Source organism: Hyperolius riggenbachi, chromosome 3 (assembly GCF_040937935.1).
Source record: "Hyperolius riggenbachi isolate aHypRig1 chromosome 3, aHypRig1.pri, whole genome shotgun sequence".
In the NCBI taxonomy this organism is placed as follows: Eukaryota; Metazoa; Chordata; class Amphibia; order Anura; family Hyperoliidae; genus Hyperolius; species Hyperolius riggenbachi.
In genome coordinates, this window is record NC_090648.1 from 410,820,619 (window position 1) to 410,838,909 (window position 18,291).

The 18,291-nt window shown below is 41.5% G+C and overlaps 1 protein-coding gene across 1 annotated transcript in view; it reads right to left on the bottom strand.

Annotated features, from left to right (window-relative positions):
- Positions 1–18,291, bottom strand: part of LOC137564095 (organic cation/carnitine transporter 2-like) — a 99,573-nt gene that overhangs the window by 37,754 nt on the left and 43,528 nt on the right. Inside the window, exons 5-7 of the mRNA XM_068277458.1 lie at positions 14,943–15,069; positions 9,940–10,040; positions 9,112–9,326 (exon numbers count right to left, since the gene is read on the bottom strand). Of these exons, the coding sequence (XP_068133559.1) occupies positions 9,112–9,326; positions 9,940–10,040; positions 14,943–15,069 (443 nt within the window). The remainder of the gene's footprint in view (positions 1–9,111; positions 9,327–9,939; positions 10,041–14,942; positions 15,070–18,291) is intronic.

The following is an 18,291-nucleotide window of genomic DNA, read 5'->3' on the forward strand; positions in this document are numbered from 1 at the left end:
TGTGCTAGATGCATAGACATGAACGCTGGCTGCATTACCTTCATGTGCTACATGCATACTAATGAACTTTGGCTGCATTACCTTCATGTGCTACATGCATACTAATGAATTTTGGCTGCATTACCTTCATGTGCTACATGCATACTAATGAACTTTGTCTGCATTACTTTCATGTGCAAGATGCATACTAATGAACTATGATTGCATTACTTTCATGTGCTAGGTGCATACTAATGAACTTTGGCTGCATTAGTTACCTTCATGTGCTACATGCATACTAATGAACTTTGGCTGCATTACCTTCACATGCAAAACGCTTACAAATGAACTATGACTGCAGTACTTGCATGTACTAAATGCATACAAATGAACTATGGCTGCATTACTTTCATGTGCAAGATGCATACAAATGAACTATGGCTGCATTACTTTCATGTGCAAGATGCATACAAATGAACTATGGCTGCATTAGTTCCTGTGCTAAATGCATACAGGTGTGCAATGGCTGCATGAGTTACCTGCCTGTCCTTTTCTTCCCTGCTTTCTATCTGGTTCTATCTCCTTCCATCCTTTCTTCCTCATCTCCTGGCTGGAGTAGTCTCATGGTTTTGCAAATGCCAGTTCTCTGCTTTCTGCAGTGGCAGTACACTGTGGATTTGGTGGGGAGTGTTTACGAGCATGCAGGCGTGTATAGCACGCGCGCGAGTGTGCACCTCCTTATATAGGCCAGTAGATTTTTCCTCTTTGCCCATACTTGGGTGAGGTTGCAACCATCTTGGTTGTGGGCAGCTTGCTTCTGAGCATGCTCACAGTCTCCTGGAGGTTTAAGGAGTATCTAGTCTAATGTTGCTATTTGAAAGTTGCAGGGACACTGCTAATACTCCTGTGAGAAGTCATTTTCTCCCAAGGGATTAGTTTACTCTTTTTAAAAGTATCTTACAATAATATCCTTAAAAAAAAAAAAAAAAAAAACGTCCTTACTATTTAACTCTTGCAGCCTATTCCTGCTGGAAATATGGCACGCAGCTCTAAAGACCAGACGGAAGCCCATAGAAAGGGGACTCTCGGGCAAGGTTTTAAAAAAAGAGGGAAAAAAAAAAAAGTCATTGGGTGTTGCAAATACGAAATTATATTCCATTTCAGCCCCTTGACCTAATAACACTGAAGATTGGCGTTCTCAAGAAAGTTCCTGACATCGTTGGCATTCACACTCTTCATGAAGATATTCTGATGACAGGAGTCATTGGGCTTGATTCGCAGGGGGGGGGGTCTGGCTGTTGGCGCGGCCGTTTTCGTGCGGGTTTTCACGTTGCGCGCGATCGCGGATTTTCGCCCGAGGCGGTGGCGTTTTCACGCACGTCTATGTTGTTTTTGCGTGATGGTTTGCGCGCGGGGACATTGTCGGTTCGCGCAGGGGTTGTGCTGGCGGTTGGCGCTCTTTTGTGAATCAGGCCCATTGTCTGAATAAAGGGCATTCTAGAAGATCTCCTTCCTCAAGATTGAATTGTCATTCTAGATCCAGGTCGACTCGGCACACTCCGCCTCCACTGAGCTCCAACCACTCGACAGAAAAATCAGCTTACTGGAAATGTGTAAGAATGACTATGCCGGATAAGACTTGTGTGAATTGTTATACTGAAAATTCTGAAGACAAATCTGAAGACTCCTTTTAGAATGTTACATCTTTATGAAGCAAGCTGTAAGAGGGGAAATGCGTTCCCAAGCGCCAGTTGCAGTTCTGTCAACTTCGCAGAATGACAGATCTTTCCAAGTCAAATCTAATCAAGAGGTTGTTTCTGAAGCAGAAGGTAATGGTATTTTTCACTAAAGAACCTTTTACAGTGGAAAGAACCAGAAGATCCTTCCATAGAAGTAGGTAAATATTAGCCACATCTTACCGAGGTTGGACTTGCCTTTCCTTTAATGAAAGAAATCATAAGAGTGATTCTTGAAGAAACGGGCAAAGTCGATAATAAACAGGAGGAACATCTGGAGATATTCCTCAAGATAGAAGACTCAAGTTACAAAGATTTGTACAGAGAAATCCGTTCCAGCAAAGATTCAGGAATTTTTGTTCCTATAAACCAGATAAGAATTAAAAAAAAAATTAAAAAAAAATTGCACATTTCTCAATCAGCCCTCTCTAAGGCAATCAAGATTGCTCCAGCTAATCGACAAACCCAAGGAAAGTCCTTTTGGGTCCCCATCCGTCCACACTTCTGGGGGCGGGGTTTCAAGCAATCTCTGAGGGTTAGCGGTGGAGATTTAAATCACTCTGCAAGGTATGTTTATGCCTACCCGGAGAGAGAAGTCTGTCGTCTTCAATATGCCAAGTAATAGTGCAAGATGCAGTACTGGAGGTACCTTGCTCACAGAGAGGCAAAGGGATGTACTCTCCTCTGTTTGGCAAGAAAACAGGAGTTTGGCAACCTGTCATAGATCTGAAATATTTTAAACAGGTACACACTGCTTCCAAAATACAGGATTGAATCTCTTCAATCCATTATCCTGACAGTCCAATAAAACTATTTTCTAGTTCCAATAAACTTAAAAAAGATATTTATGTATTCCCACACATCCTTAGTACCAACAGTTTGTTTGGTTTGCAATTAAAGACATTCATCTTTCAGCAAGGAAGTGTCTTCAAGTCTTGGGAATGTTAGCAGCTACAATAATGATGAAGTGGCCACACTGGCACATGATGTATTTTTCAACTCCCCTTCTTATATTAGTGGGGCAGAATGTCTCTACAACAGAAAATGGTGATTTTACACATCAATGAAGAATTATTTTATCTGGTGCTGCAATCAGGATTATTTACTCAATGGATTCTGATTCTGTCTCAATTGACTTATGTTTCAGGGATGCTGGTCTATTGTGATGGGGTGCATGGTGCCTAGACCAGGTGATTCAGTCCAGATGGCCATGTCACCCCTTAACAAACAATTCAAATCCTTTGGAATTAAGATCCGCCTGTTCAGCCTTTCAAGCTTTTGCACATCTTCTAGTAGGGAAAACCGAGTGCAACAGGACTGTCAATTATACCACAATTTTCTCCCGGATTTATTGTCAAGCAGCAGTGGGAATAGATGCTCTATCCCAGTCTTGGCCGCCTCCTGTTTCGGTACGCTTTTTCTCCAGTACCAATAGTCTTTCGGTTTCCGAAGAAATTTAAGAAGGAGAAATCAAAAGTTTTCAATAATTCTATACTGGCCGTACAGACTGTGGTTTCCACTTCTTCTCCAATTATCTCAGACAGAGCCAATGTTTCTCTCAGTCTGTACGAAACTGTTGTCTGAGCCATTGTTGTCTCAATCAGCACCTCACAAATTTTGTCTGGTAGCCTGTATATTTAAGGGGAGAGGTTAAGTTGGGATGTTCCAAGACAGCAAGTAAAGTATGAACAAATGTGGTATGCCAGAAATACATCCTCTGGACGTGTCATGCTCTTTTAAAAGATATCTGCAGGTCACAGAATCTTTCAGACAGTCAACCCATCTCCTGTTAGTTTCCTCTGGTTACAGAAAAGGTTAAGAAACCCCTTACAGGATGTTAGCGGCTTGGATTCGGGAATTCATCTGCTGTGTGTGTAAGGCTAAGGTCTACCTTGCCAGACATTAGCTCATTCAACCAGAAGTATAACTTCATCGTGGGCATTTCTTGCCGGTGTGTCTACAGCCACAATCTTTAAAGCTGCATGGTCCTCGACATATACTTTTGTTGAATATTAGAGTTGACCCTTCAGTCCTTAGCTCTTCAAATGTGGAAAAATCAATTAATTTCTGATCCTACTAATGTTAAAAAAAAAATAGTGTTACTTTACCCTCCCTGTTTGTTCTTGCTAGTTAAATCCCATAGTATGCTGCCATGGAAGCACCAGGGAAACAGGCGGCTGCTGCGTGATGACGGAGGTAGTCGCAGAGAGCGGCTTCCTGGTTACTATGGGAACCTCTCTCTGCACTTCCTCCGTCATCACGCAGCAGCCACCGTGGGGCGAGCTGCTGTGAATTAAGAGCAGGACAGGGGAATAGGAAGCCACGGAGCTAAGGTAATAGCAGCGGCCGAGGGGAGAGCGGGTGGTAGAGGGCGGGGGGACGACCCTCAGGCACATCACTCGCAAGCAAGCCGACCCCCCAACTTTTGACCCACTTTTTGTGGGTCCAAAATTCGGCTTGCTTGCGAGTATATACGGTATATATATTTTTGTGGGAAAGATGACGAAGAGGCTCTATTCCGCAGAGGAGGCAGCCACCATACTGCAGGAGGACAGCAGCAGCGAAGGGGAGTAATTGGAGGAATCGGATTCTGATTGGATACCTGCCTCCGAGTCGTCTTTCTTTACAGAAAGCGACTCAGATACTGATTCTGCTTGGCCATCAACCGCTCAGCAACATAGAAGAGAGGGCCAGGTGAGGGCCAATAGTGAGACCGACTCCGCATCGGAAGGAGGATCATCTGTGGCTACTACCAGCACTGACAATGCCAGAGGTCAGAGGTCTGCCAGGCCAAGGCAGAGCATGCCAGCGAGGGTAGCACGCCAGGGAAGAAGACAACCGCTACCCTATGAACTACTCCACCCACAGTGGTCACCATGCAATATGGAGGCCCCTAATATCCCTCCCTTCACAGCCAGGAGTGGCATACAAGTGGACACCAGCACCATGCAGCCAATGAATGTTTTTAATTTAACAGAAAATTTCCTGCAGCATATTTACAAGCAGAAGAACATATATGCCCTCCAATCTATAGCAGCCAAGCCCCCTCAACACTAGCGGCACGTTGGACCCCTACAACACCCCTTGAAATGTTTTTTTTGGGCTTGATTTTTAATATGGCCCTTTGCCCAAAATCAGAACAAAAAATGTATTAACAACTGTCTCCTTAAAAATGTAGAAGCCCTCAGCGTGCTTTCCTAAAGACTATTACTCACTTTCAATTATGACTGACCAGTTTTACCACCTCTAATATTAAGTCTTGAATTATATGAGCAGATCGTATAGGTAAACTATCATACTACAGTATGAGGGTTTACCTACATAATCTGCTCATATTCAATATTTGATGACTTTCATACTTCATGGGGAAGTGGTAAGATTGGTCAGTGATTGGCCAATCATAATTGAAAGGGTGTACAAGGCTAAAACACTTTAGTAAAAAAAAAAAAAAAAAAAAAAATTGGCCTTGAATAAGTCATTAGTGCTACTTGCGGTTAACAGTCTGCTGTGTGCCCAAAAAGCTATCTGATTATGTATGTGGTGTATCATTTTTACTGTGACAAATGAGAGAATTGAATTTGGCATCTTTGAGGGCTGAGGCCCTACGTCAATTTTTTTAGTGTAAAAAGGGAAAAAAAACTGTAAAAAATACAATTTTCAAAGTTATGGTGCAATTTCTGCTAATCCACATAAGTGCAAATGTCACAAGATATGTATATCTGAGTAGGCCAGTGTCTCCAGTTTTCAGAATGGTGACATTTATGGTTTTCCTCGATTGTTCAGATGCTCCATGGGCTTTGCTAACAAAGAATGACTGTATTACTTTTGGTGCAAAAAATGGCCTTGAAAAATCCATTGGCGCGACTTGTGGTTAACAGTGTGCCGTGTGCTTAAAGAGAACCCGAGGTGGGGTTCTGACAATGCTATTTGCACACAGAGGCTGGGTCTGCCCATACTGCCCAGCCTCTGTTGCTATCCAGATCCCCCCTAAGTTCCCCCTGCACTCTACTATCCCTCATAAATCACAGCCGCGCTGTGCTTACCTTTTTACTGTCAGTCTCGGCGCTCCCCCCGCCTCCTGCATAGCTCCGGTCCCCGCCCGCGTCCCTGGACGCGGGTGGGGACCGGAGCTGTGGAGAAGGCGGGGGAGCAGCGAGACTGGCATTACAAAGGTAAACACAGCCCTCTGTGACACACTGCGTGTCGACAGCGCAGCTGTGATTTATGGGGGATAGCAGAGCGCAGGGGGGAGCTTAGGGGGATCTGGATAACAACAGAGGCTGGGCAGTATAGGCAGACCCAGCCTCTGTATGCGGATAGCATTGTCAGAACCCCACCTCGGGTTCTCTTTCAAAAGCTATCTGATTATGCATGAAGGGTATCATTTTAACCGTGACAAACAAGAGAATAGAATTTGGGGTCTTTGAGGGCTTAAGGTCCTATATCATGTGAATTATTTTGGAGCCACAGTGAAAAAAAAACAAACTGTAAAACAATCAGGGCTGTGGAGTCTGTACAAAAATACACCGACTCCGACTCCTCGGTTTAGGATTCCACCGACTCCGACTTCTCTAATTTGCATATTACTATCTTGTTGATTGAAAGTATGTTACACAAAATTCATCTCTTAACTGCCAACGCTTAGGAATTTGAAAAGACAACTGAAGTGAGAAGGATATGTAGACATACATATGCCATATTTATTCCCTTTAGTCATAGACTAAAACTAGTCCTTGGTAAGAGAGTACTTGTAAAAGGTAAAGACCGGAACAAAGAACATCTATCAGGCCCTAGACAATGTAACTGTGGGTACATGTAAGAATGATGTGCAGGTACTCTGCAGGAGAATGAGGGGATTCTTTCTCTATTACACATTCTTCATGCACAATCTGAACCAGGTTTATGGGCGATAGACACCTCTGTGTTCAATGTGCACAACATTCTCAGTGGATTCTCTGCAGCTCTGTGGGGAGTGCATATGTAGAGTATAGTACTACTGTGTAACAAAGTAAACCTGAGACAGATGAAATTAAAGTTTTTTTTATACATACCTGGGGCTTCCTCTAGCCCCCTTAAAGCTAATCAGTCCCTCGCTGTCCTCCTCCACCGCCTGGATCTTCTGTTCAGGTACTTGAGCCAGACTTGTTTAGTTTGTATGCACACACTCCGCCGCCAGGGGCGTACTACACCTGCGCAGCACTATTGCACAGGTGCAGAATGTTCCTGGATGTAAAAGCGGCACGTGGCTGGTCAGCGCTGACTTACTGTGGATGTGTCAACTTTTTCTTCTATTGAATACTGCATAGAGGGCACCATCCCTCTTTCCCATCTGTTGCACTCCGCTTAAACGAACAGTACCAAGTGTTCTAAAATAACGTACACAATGTCTAAATAGCTGCGTAAACATTTTCCTATTTTTTATGTTAAATATCAAAGGCAAAAGCTGTAATTCATTGTGTGTAGATTTTAGCTACGTTTGGAATGCCTCATTTGCAGAGGTATGAATCTCTGCAGTCTAAGGGCCTGTACACACTGCTGCGCTTGCGTTGAGTTTTTAAAAACGCATGCGTTTTTAAAAACGCAAGGTCTTTTGAAAAAGAATGAAAATCGTGATGACTTGTACACACTGGTGCGATGCGTTTTTAAAAAACGCAAACGCAGTGCCTGCTGCGCTTTTTTAAGCTTGCGTTTTTGCCTGCGTTTTTCAGAAGTCAGTATCCCAGAACACTCTGCAATCTCCTGATTCCTGTTGAAATGTAAACTAGAAAAAAAACAAAGGATTCTTTAGCCAATCAGCAATTACAAGAAAAACGCAAACGCACAAAAAACGCAGGCAAAAGCGCATGCGTTTTTAAAACTACAGGCACTTTAAAAACGCATGCGCTTGCGATTTTGCTTGCGTTTTTCAGTGTGTACAGGCCCTAAACATGCTAAGAACAGTGTAATATTGAAGCAAAGTTATATTTAAAGCCTGTCAGGTGTCTCACACACACACAATTACAAATGTTTATGTTGCACATAAGATACATTTCCTCTGCTCTCTGCAGAATACTTTAGTCAGAGCTCTCACACACAGGGTTAACAGATGGACTGTGAGGGAAATCCCCCTCCCCTCATGAATCACTCTGCCGTCAGATTAGAGCAGACTGCCCTCAGAAAAGTGTTAACGGAATTAACAGTAAACAAATATATAAGCATTCAATCGTATATACCAGTACTTAGCAGCACTTCCCAAACATTTCCTATCTCGACTTAAAAAACATGTTAAATCTATAGTGTTCCTTTAAAGACAAAGGGGTTGATCTTTTAGTGTGTGTAAGACAATACTACAAATATGATGGTTTCCACTCTGTAACAAAAATTTTCATCCCTTTTTCTTCTATCCTACAAGTTCCTATACCTACTCTAATGTGATCTGGCTTACTGCAACATTTTTTACATGCCCCCTGTGAAATAACGTAATGTTTCTTCATTCTGTCGGATTTGTCACCTTCTATCTGGAAGGGGCTGTCTCCTCAGTAATGAGGACATGTTATGCACGCCCCTTCCATGCCCTCCCGTGTGGTGAGTTTACATTGCACATCCTCCGTTCTCTTAGCTTGGTTTCTGTGAGGTAGATGAGTGAGGGAGCTGCGGAGACAGAGAGTGTGACAGGCAGAGGCTGGGAGAGCCTGTGTAACGAGCTGCAGGCTCCGATGAACTAGCCTGTCACGCTTCATTGGATCACATCGGCAGGGAGACAGAAGGTAAATACTGACTTCACACTATACCTCTGGCTGCAATACTTGTGAAGTTACAATGAATAATCTTTGTATCTGTTCCCCTGCGGCTGTGATCCAATGAAGCGTGACAGGCTAGTTCATCGGAGCCTGCAGATCGTTAGACAGGCTCTCACAGCCTCTGTCTCCACAGCAACCCTCCCTTCTCCACCTCACAAAACACTAAGAATGTAGGATGTGTAACGTAAACAGCCGGCTCAGAGAAGGCAGCCGATTACAATCCAGCAGCACGAGAGGGCATTCAGCACATGCTCTAACCTGCGCTCCTCTCGTACAGTGCTGTGATGTCCAGCAGACTGACGTACTTCCGGTTTTGGCGGCCATTTTTTTGATTGTAAACAAACTTTATAAAACAGTTTTTTATGATGTTTAATGTGGCGGGGAGGGGCAAAATTTTCACAGAGGGGAATCGGAGATTTCCCCGAACACATAGGTATGTTTTTTTTATGCTGCATTTTTTAAATACAGATTCTCTTTAAGCTGTCTGCTTTACTAATTAAGTAATTACTTATCAGTGAAGTAGAGATGAATGTATTTATTGCATTACGGCGGCAGTCACTAAAACCTTAAAAACCATGGATTGTTAACTAGAATGTAGCTGTTGAAGCACATCTTACCTTGAGGCACTAGTTGAATGAAAAGCAGAACCACTCCCCCGAGGAACAATGTGCTGGAAGTGGAGTATCTGCGTGAGAAACTTCGTAGCAGCACCCATGCAATGATATAAGCAGGGACTTCAATAATAGCAGACAGGAAACAATTCAAGTAAGGATCCCCATGTAAGTTGGGAGTGTTTAGTGACAAACCAAAGTATCCTACAGATATAATCATCCTAAAGAAAAAACACATTTCAAAAGGAGGTACAACGTTTAAAAACACACAATAGCTTAACAGAAATTGAAGGAAACATTTCAGTGTGACCCCAAAAAACATTTCAGAGTGTAACCAATGGGAATTAAGTTCGAAAAAATTATTTTGATTTTATGGTGATAGCAATAGTTCTCTCCTGTGGTGTTCTAGCAAACACTGAATGTTGTACATGTGCCTAAGGTAGAACTAATGTCTGATGATACATCAGAAGCTATTTCCTACGCGTTATTCCTTATGTTACATCTCATAGATATGCCAATTACCACTGAAGTAAAACCTTATAAAGTCTCTAAGGGCCTGTTTCCACTGTAGCCGGCAAGCATCTCAGACGTACACAGGCACCTGCTGTGATGCAAGAATACATGAGAATCCCTTTAGAAGTGCTATGCACGGCTATAGGGATTGGCTTACGTGACATGGTTTTTGCTAATCGGACAGCAGCCTATTGATTTCAATAAGATGAACTTCCCTCTCTGAATTTGCATGTGGTTAGCCTCAAAAAAATGTTAAAAATCACAGATTAAACATTTCAGTGGTAATGCAGAACATTTTTCAGCTAGTCATTTCCTACTCACCAGAGTAAAATTGACAGAAATGTCACTGTGCGAATGTTCCTTGTCTTAATAAGGTCATAAAAAGTATACACCTTGTGAGACTGCTCCTTTGGATCCTGCAACTGTAAAAATCAAAATTGAAAATCAGTAGTTGGTTTGAACACTTTATATCTATCTATCTATCTATCTATCTATCTATCTATCTATCTATCTATCTATCTATCTATCTATTCTGTTTATACAGTGTGTTTCATTTTGGTCAGATCAGTTTGGGATTATACACCCAACACTAACATTTTAGTAACTACTCAATTACATAAAAGAACATTTGAGAGCATTCCCAAGTATTCCCTGCATGTAAAACCATGCAGTTTCGCTGCAGAGAGAAGTAAAAGCTTGCTTATATCTTGTCATTGCCAAAGGCAAGAATCTCCCTGTACTTGTGTCTTTACTCTGCTCCACTCCCTCTGCTGGATAGACACACTAAACAGCTGAGTCACCTTTAGCAGAAAAGGAGGGGGGCAGAGTAAAAACAAAGGCACAGGGAGATGCTTGCCTTTGCCAATGACCAGAGATAAGCAAGCTTCTACTGCTCTCAGCAGTGAAAATAAGAGATTTCCTCAGTTTTCAGCCATTATAGTTTAAAAATAAAACGTGCTTACGATGATAAAACGGACACGTTTTATTTGCCCATTTGTCCAGTGTCGCTGTAAAACGCCACTTGTGCTGAATTGAGGTCCACAGGTGTGTAGATACACTGTCCAAATGAACAGATTAAATAAATTTACTTTTTCTAATTATCAATACAGGTAACTATTGCAGACAAATGACTACTGCAACTATTACAGGAGATCGATGAAATCATGGGCCCTGATTCAATAAATGTTTATCCAGGGTTTTACTCACAGGAGAGGGTTTTGCACATTCTCAATAACAAACCCTTTTGCCCCAGGCAAGCAAAAAAAAAAACAGTAGTCAAAATCAGTGCCAGACTAATGGATTAATTTGAAATGACTATTTTTGACACTTCTCTATACTTTCGCACTCGCTAGGTTATAATACATTTTTTATTGTTTTTATATTATATATATATATATATATATATATATATATATATATATATATATATATATATATATATATATATATATATATATATATATATATATATATATATATATATATATATATATATATATATATATATATAATTTTTTTTTTTACACGAGATGAAAAAAAATTTCCTAAGCAAAAAACGCAGGAGAAAAGCTTTTGAATTGAGACCTGGGTGTAAAATTTGTGAAGTGACACAAAACTTGTATATACAAATCTACAATTCCTTTAAAACATTGAAACTTGAACATTCACCAATAGCTAAAGAAAAAATTAACTTGAAGTAGTAAGTACGTTCTTTTAATATTTCAGTATGAGAGACATATTACTTCACATCCTTAGGAAATATTCTGTCAGCATGGGTTAAATCTGTTTACAGGTTTGGGCTTTAATCCACTGGAATGGTCTGGAAGTTGGCATGCCCTGCGATTATGCCGTGTTTCCACACGGCAGCAGAATAGCCTCAGGCACATCTGGAAGGAGGTTGTACTTAGCCGAGGTAAACAACACAACCATGTGCGGATTGTGAAGGCTACGTCTGTATTTTTCCATTAAGAAATAACGCTATTTCTGTGTTTTATTGGTAGCAATGTTTGCTGTTTTTAGGTTTTCTTTTCCATGCCTCCTGATTTTTCCTATTTCTCACACTAATTTTTAAACAAAAAATAATTTTACTAACAGTTTTCTAGCTTTTACAATGGCATTACAGGAACGCGGTCTTCAGTATCCATATCACTTAAGGGCCTGGTGCACTAACATTTTAAAGCCAATTTTAAGGATTTTTTTCCAGCCTTCTGCCTACCTCATCATTCACCAGCACTAGGCATTAGCAAAGCTTTGTGTTAATTAGTGAACGATAATGCATGTAAAATTACACATTTGTGAATATTGTGCATAAAGAAACTCAGGCCAAATGAAGAAATTATTCCTGAAAGCTTTCTTCCAATCTTGCATGGCCACCTTAAAAAACAAACCTGCATATGTTCAGCAATACTGCACAGCAAAGTTGTTCATTTTCAATATAAAATTGACCTCCCTGCAAACATCAAAGCCTCTCCTCCTCAGACAGCCCTGCACTAGTCAACAGAGGGGAGCATACAAAAGAGCAGGGCACCCAAAAGCTTTGCCCTAACTGGGTATGGCTCCTGTAATGAAAGAGTTGTGTAGGCCCAACCCATTTTAGGAGCTCCATCTCCACTACCAGACCTTTGGGCAAATCCCTGTACCTAGTGGGGTGCTTGGCCATACAAACAAGGGTTTATGATGCGATTGTTAAAAGCACCACCCACTCTGACATTATGAGAAGTCTTCTGAGGCCTTTTTTGTCCGGTGTGCAGTCAATACACTAGGGCTTTTAAATATTATTCTGAATTCTTTCAGGTTCTCTGGCTGAGAATCAGTAGAGCCATGTGGTGAAGAAATGCAGCTGAATCTATACATATAGGAATAGTTTGCTGGAGTCAGTTGAGCAGAAGAGCTTAGAAAGAATGGGCCTCCTCAATAGACTCTTCAAACAGCATACAATATGTCAAACAACACAGAGAGAGGTTTTTTTTTTCAAGAAAATAGGGGGGCAATCACAGCTAGATGAAAGGGGACATCCCGATGAATTGGATATTTCAGAATAAAAATACTGCATCCTCATGAGCTTTATCAACTTTAAACTTCTAAACAAAAACATGCGTTGCTAGCATAATACTGCCCCTGTTTAACTGTTTTATAAGGCCACAAGTATGGATTACAGTTCTTGGCACCACATTACAGGAATAAACACTGGAGTTTTAGAGAGCAGAGGACAAGCCACAAACTTGGTCAGAGGGATGGAAAGTCTCATTTACCAGGAAAGGTTAGATAATTTGGGCTTATGTCGTATTGAGAACATTTGTGATATAATTAACATGCATGAAATATGTCAAAGGGCAATATAAAAGCTTGGCAGATCAGCTTTTTGTCCCTAGACGTCTGCAAGGCACGAAGAGGAGAATGACACACTTGTGCCAGGAAGAGACCTGTCAATCAGCAGAACAGGAGGAAGGTGGAGTAGGGTCAGCATGGTCTAGTCCCACCTCGCAAACATAATAGGTCGTTACCTTGTGCAATGTGGTACCAGAAGAGAATAAAGTGGACACTGATCTGAGGTGCCCGAAGCCGTGTCAGATTAGATCTGATGAAGGTGTGGCCAGCAGCAGCCATAATGCTCCCTGTCGGACATAGTCAGACATCAGGATCTAGGGAAAGCTCTACACTGTTTACACCTATCTGGTCTAAGTCTTCTAAGAGTTTTCCTCCGGATTAACTTGGATATGTGAGCATGCAGGCTAGTAATGTTGCATATGTTCTGTTTGAACTTGGAATGACATCTTTTTTCAAGTAAACTATGAAAACTGCTACAATTCCCCTTTCTGCATACATGGTTTTTAATTATCGCAGTTTGTTAGCATAAAGAAATTGTGCATATTTTGCACACCATATAGAATAATGCCTAAAAAGTGGGTGCTGTAAGTCAGCAATGATTGAAAAAAAAAAAAATGTCCACAAATTCCTATATTTATTCATTCCAATAAGATCCAACGTTTGTGACGCCTACTTTTCAAGTAGAACAAACAAATTAGCCCAAAGAAGGGCCAGGACACAGGTACAAAAAGTAATGTGAAGTTATAAGTGGCCGAGGCTCTATGCAACATGCTGCAGCGGCTTAGTTTTACATCAATTGTGTGCATCTTAGGCCTACAAAATCGTGCAAGTTTGCAAGAGTGCCTGGGAAAATGGATTCACACCAAATATTGGTAGTTTTCTGTTTAATGACTTTGTACATTGTAATTAGTAAATAAAAACTATTAACTGCAGTAATCTTTTAGCAGTCTCAGTTTAAAGAGAATCTGTATTGTTAAAATCGCACAAAAGTAAACATACCAGTGCGTTAGGGGACATCTCCTATTACCCTCTGACACAATTTTGCTGCCCCTCGCCGCATTAAAAGTGGTTAAAAACAGTTTTAAAAAGTTTGTTTATAAACAAACAAAATGGCCACCAAAACAGGAAGTAGGTTGATGTACAGTATGTCCACACATAGAAAATACATCCATACACAAGCAGGCTGTATACAGCCTTCCTTTTGAATCTCAAGAGATCATTTGTGTGTTTCTTTCCCCTGCATCTCTCATGCACTGAAGTTTCAGGCTGCTCTTTTCTTCCTGCAAACAACTTTGCCCTTGTCTGTAATTATTCAGTATGTGAAAGCCCAGCCAGCTCAGAGGACGATTTATCCAGCTTGTAAAAGATAAGAGAGAAGAGAGAAGCTGCTCTAATCTAAATAATACACAGGCAGTGTGCATAGAGGGGCCTGGAAGGGGGAGTTCATATCAGAACCACAACACTAAAGAACTTGGCAGCCTTCCAGACACAGGCCGACAAGTCTGACAGGGGAAATATACATTGATTTATTACAGAGACTGTCATAGTAGAAAGTGCTGCAGTAAGCCAGAACAGATTAGAATAGCTTTTGGAACTTGTAGGATGATAAAAAACAGGATGCAATTTTTGTTACGGAGTCTCTTTAAAGCAGTTTTGAAACGTTTGCAGTGCTTCATTAGAGCACTCGCATTTTTTCTATCTCTAAGGCACTGCCCAGTGCGCTTCAATATTTGGCCTTTGCAAACACTTTTTTAATACCTGTTGAAGCTAGAAACGTTATGTTTAAATGGAAAAGATCACATGACGTTTGTGACGTTGATCTCACCCGATTTTTGGTGGAATACAGCCCTTATGCTTATATTTGACTCTCTGCTTACCATACAGAGATTGGGGCATATTTTGTGAAATATTGTGGGAAACGAATGTCAGTCTTCACACTGATAGCTACGGTAGGTCTTGTGGTGATTTAGTACGTATTGTTTAGTAATAAAAATTACCTCAGACACACTGAATATTATGTCAGGTGCTGTTTTGCCATTTTTCTTGGCTGCCTTTCTTATTATAGCTTCTGCTTCCGTAATTCTTCCTTGAGATATGAGCCACCGTGGAGATTCTGGAATCATCCTGTAAGGAAAAAATGTTTGCAGATATCAGGCGAGCTAATAAACAAAATGAATCCTTTCTCTAGAATATTTAAAATGAGTGTGCCACCTCCATAGCCCAAACAGCTGCTGCAAGAGGAAAACCAAAAGGTTGTCACCCTGATGCAGCATAAAGCAAAAAAGTATATGTAGCGGGGTATCATGTAATAATGGAGCCTATTAAAAAGGGCGCCCCATTCACATCAATACAAACCTTTTATCTACTGGCGCTGACTGTATAAAAAGGGCGCTGTATAAATATAAAACTATATCGCTTTTAATATGGTCACTGCGCTAATCTAAATAAACAATAGCTCTTTTTATCATTAACCTGATAGTTTTTGGACGTACTCTGTGTGTCCTGATCTGTGCCTCTGTGTGTTCATGGAGCAATCATTCACATAAAGTTAGGTGAAAGTTAGTGACAGTGAGCCCATCTTATAATAAAGTGTACTTCTATTTTGTTTTTTTACATTTTAACCCCTACCAGAATAATAAACTCCTTGTGTCACCTATACTTGGCGCTAAGATTCATGGATAACTGTAATGGCTGCCGCCCATAGCGATCAATAGGGCGACAGCTCGAGGACCCAACGCTATATAGATGCATTGCAGTGTTGTTGCCTAGCAATGCATCTATACAGAACTAGGGTCCCCAAACTATGCAGCCTAGCGATTGCATCGCTACAGACACACAGGCTAGCGGTAATGGTATGCTACATGCCCAACTAGTGATGAAATAAGGCATGTATGGTATCATTTTAACTGGGACGAGCCAAGTAACGTATTTTGAGGCAATGCTTGATTATCGCATTTACGCCTAATTTTCTTTAATTCGTGCCTGTGAAATTAAAAAATACTTAGGGGAGAAAAAGAAGAAAAAAAAAAATCAGGGCTGTGGAGTCTGTACAAAAATCATCCGACTTCGACTCCTAATTTTGTGAATCCAACGACTCCAACTCCAGGTACCCAAAATTGCCCTGACTCCACAGCCCTGGAAAAAAGATTACTGGAAGAAAGCCTAGTTTGTCCTGAAAAACATGGCTGGACTGCGCTGACTGGCTGAATTACCGGGACTAATAGCAGAAGATCCAGGTGGTGGAGGAGGACAGCGAGGGACTGATTGGCCTGAAGGGGACTGGAGGAAGCCCCAGGTATGTATAAAACTTTTCTTTTCATCCATCTCAGGTACCCTTTAATTCGTAGTCACCAAACCAAATTTTAACAATATATCAAATTATTTGATTTTATGAGCAAAGAGAGTGCATACATTTGCATAAATCAGCATCAACGCAGAATTATTTCCCTCATTGACCATCTCTATTAGTGACACAGCTACACATCAGGCTTTATACTTACAGCATATAGGTTATTTAGTATATATAAAAGATTTCTGTGTACACATCATATATACTGTACAGTCACAATCAGATATGTATATCTGACTTTAAAAATACGGGGACTGCTTTATTTAAGCAGCACAAGTAACTAATTTTGATTGTTTTATTTCATTTTTGTAGACTAAGCACAGCTATTAGGCCCGGTTCACATTAACGGTTTTCTCCAGATCGGAACGTATACCGTACAAAACGGAACGGATGTGAATGGATCCAATGTTAACCTATGGATCCATTCACATGCCTCAGTTGGTGCGGATACGTTCCGGTCCATGGATCTAAAAAATGCTGCAGGCCCTAATTTTCCCAGACCGTTCTGCCCAGCAGAACGGATCTGGACAAAAAATATTGCAGCATTGGGGCAATGGGAAAGTGAAGAAACGGACCGTTCCACAGGGGATGGGGGCATGAGCCGACGCGTATCTATCGACGGGAGGGTGAGGAGTGGGTGCAGCAGCCGGGTGGGTGGGTGAGGGAGGGTTTATACACACCTTATTTTCAGTAGTAGAGGCTTCCGTCTTCTTCCGCGTCATGTGACTACACAGCGAGTCATGACTAGTCGCATGATGCGCTGTGTAGTCACAGCGCAAGAAGTGGAAGCCTCTACCGCCAGCTAGTACTAAAAATAAGGTATGTATTTGCTGAGTGAAAACGGATCCAATCAATCATTGATCAGATCAGTTTTCACTATGTGAACCGGGCCACGGACTGAGCCATCCGGATCTGGTGAAACGAAGACCGGATCAGCTCACCGGATCCTTTTGGCTCAGAACGCCAATTTGAACCGGGCCTTACTGTTTATATACATTTTTTATGATGACTTATCAGAGAAATAGAACATTTTATCATATTTTCTATTTTAATTACAGTTTAAATTCATTAAGAGTCGGTGCATCTATTCCTGACTCCGACTCCAGGCACCCAAAATTGCTCCGACTCCACAGGCCTGGTATATAACACAAACAAATACACAAACATTACTGCCTGCCAGATGGTATATTTCATACAACCTTTGTTTGCATTATGTTCAAACGGTGTTTGGGGGTGGCTAAAGAGTCTGAAGCGATCGGTGCAGCCTCCCTGCACAGCTCTCATCTTCTCTATGGGGAGGATCAGGTCTGCGCATGGCGTCATATATGATCCTCCCCATAGAAAAGACCGAAGCTGTACGGGAAGGCTGAGCCGATCGCTGGAGCCAGGCTGGATAATGTATAACCGGGGGGATTCTGGGCGAGCGGGGAGGGTAATGTATAACTGGGGGGGATTCTGGGCGAGCGGGGAGGGGAGGGGGTTAGTGCCGGCCACATATACTAGCTAGCCTAGTGCTAGCTAACAGCTTATTTATCAGTAGAAACACAAAGTTTCATAATGGCGGATTCAGGTTAGCAAAACCTCCTGAGCGGCGTAATGCTCAGGAGGTTAATGTTAGGCACCACCAGGGAAGGGTTCCGTGTGAGAGTAGGGAGAGGTTTGGTCATAGCAAAATATCAGTAAAGATTACCAATATTTCACTATGTGAGTGAAGCAGTAGAAAATCAGTAAACCAATATTTTATCACTTTTCCTTTTGCCCATTTTACTACATGCAAAATAGCGGTTACATTGAGAAATAGCACAATATCAGTATTATAAACCATATTTTACAACATTTCCTGGCACCCCTTTTACTAAACAATAAATTTAGTAATGTCTATATCTGCCGCCCTATTCATATGCACAATATGTAGGAGGGTTAAAGGATACCTTAGCGCTAAATTTAAAAAGGATGCCTAATGTTGGGGAGCTGTGCTGATCCCTACTGTACCCCGG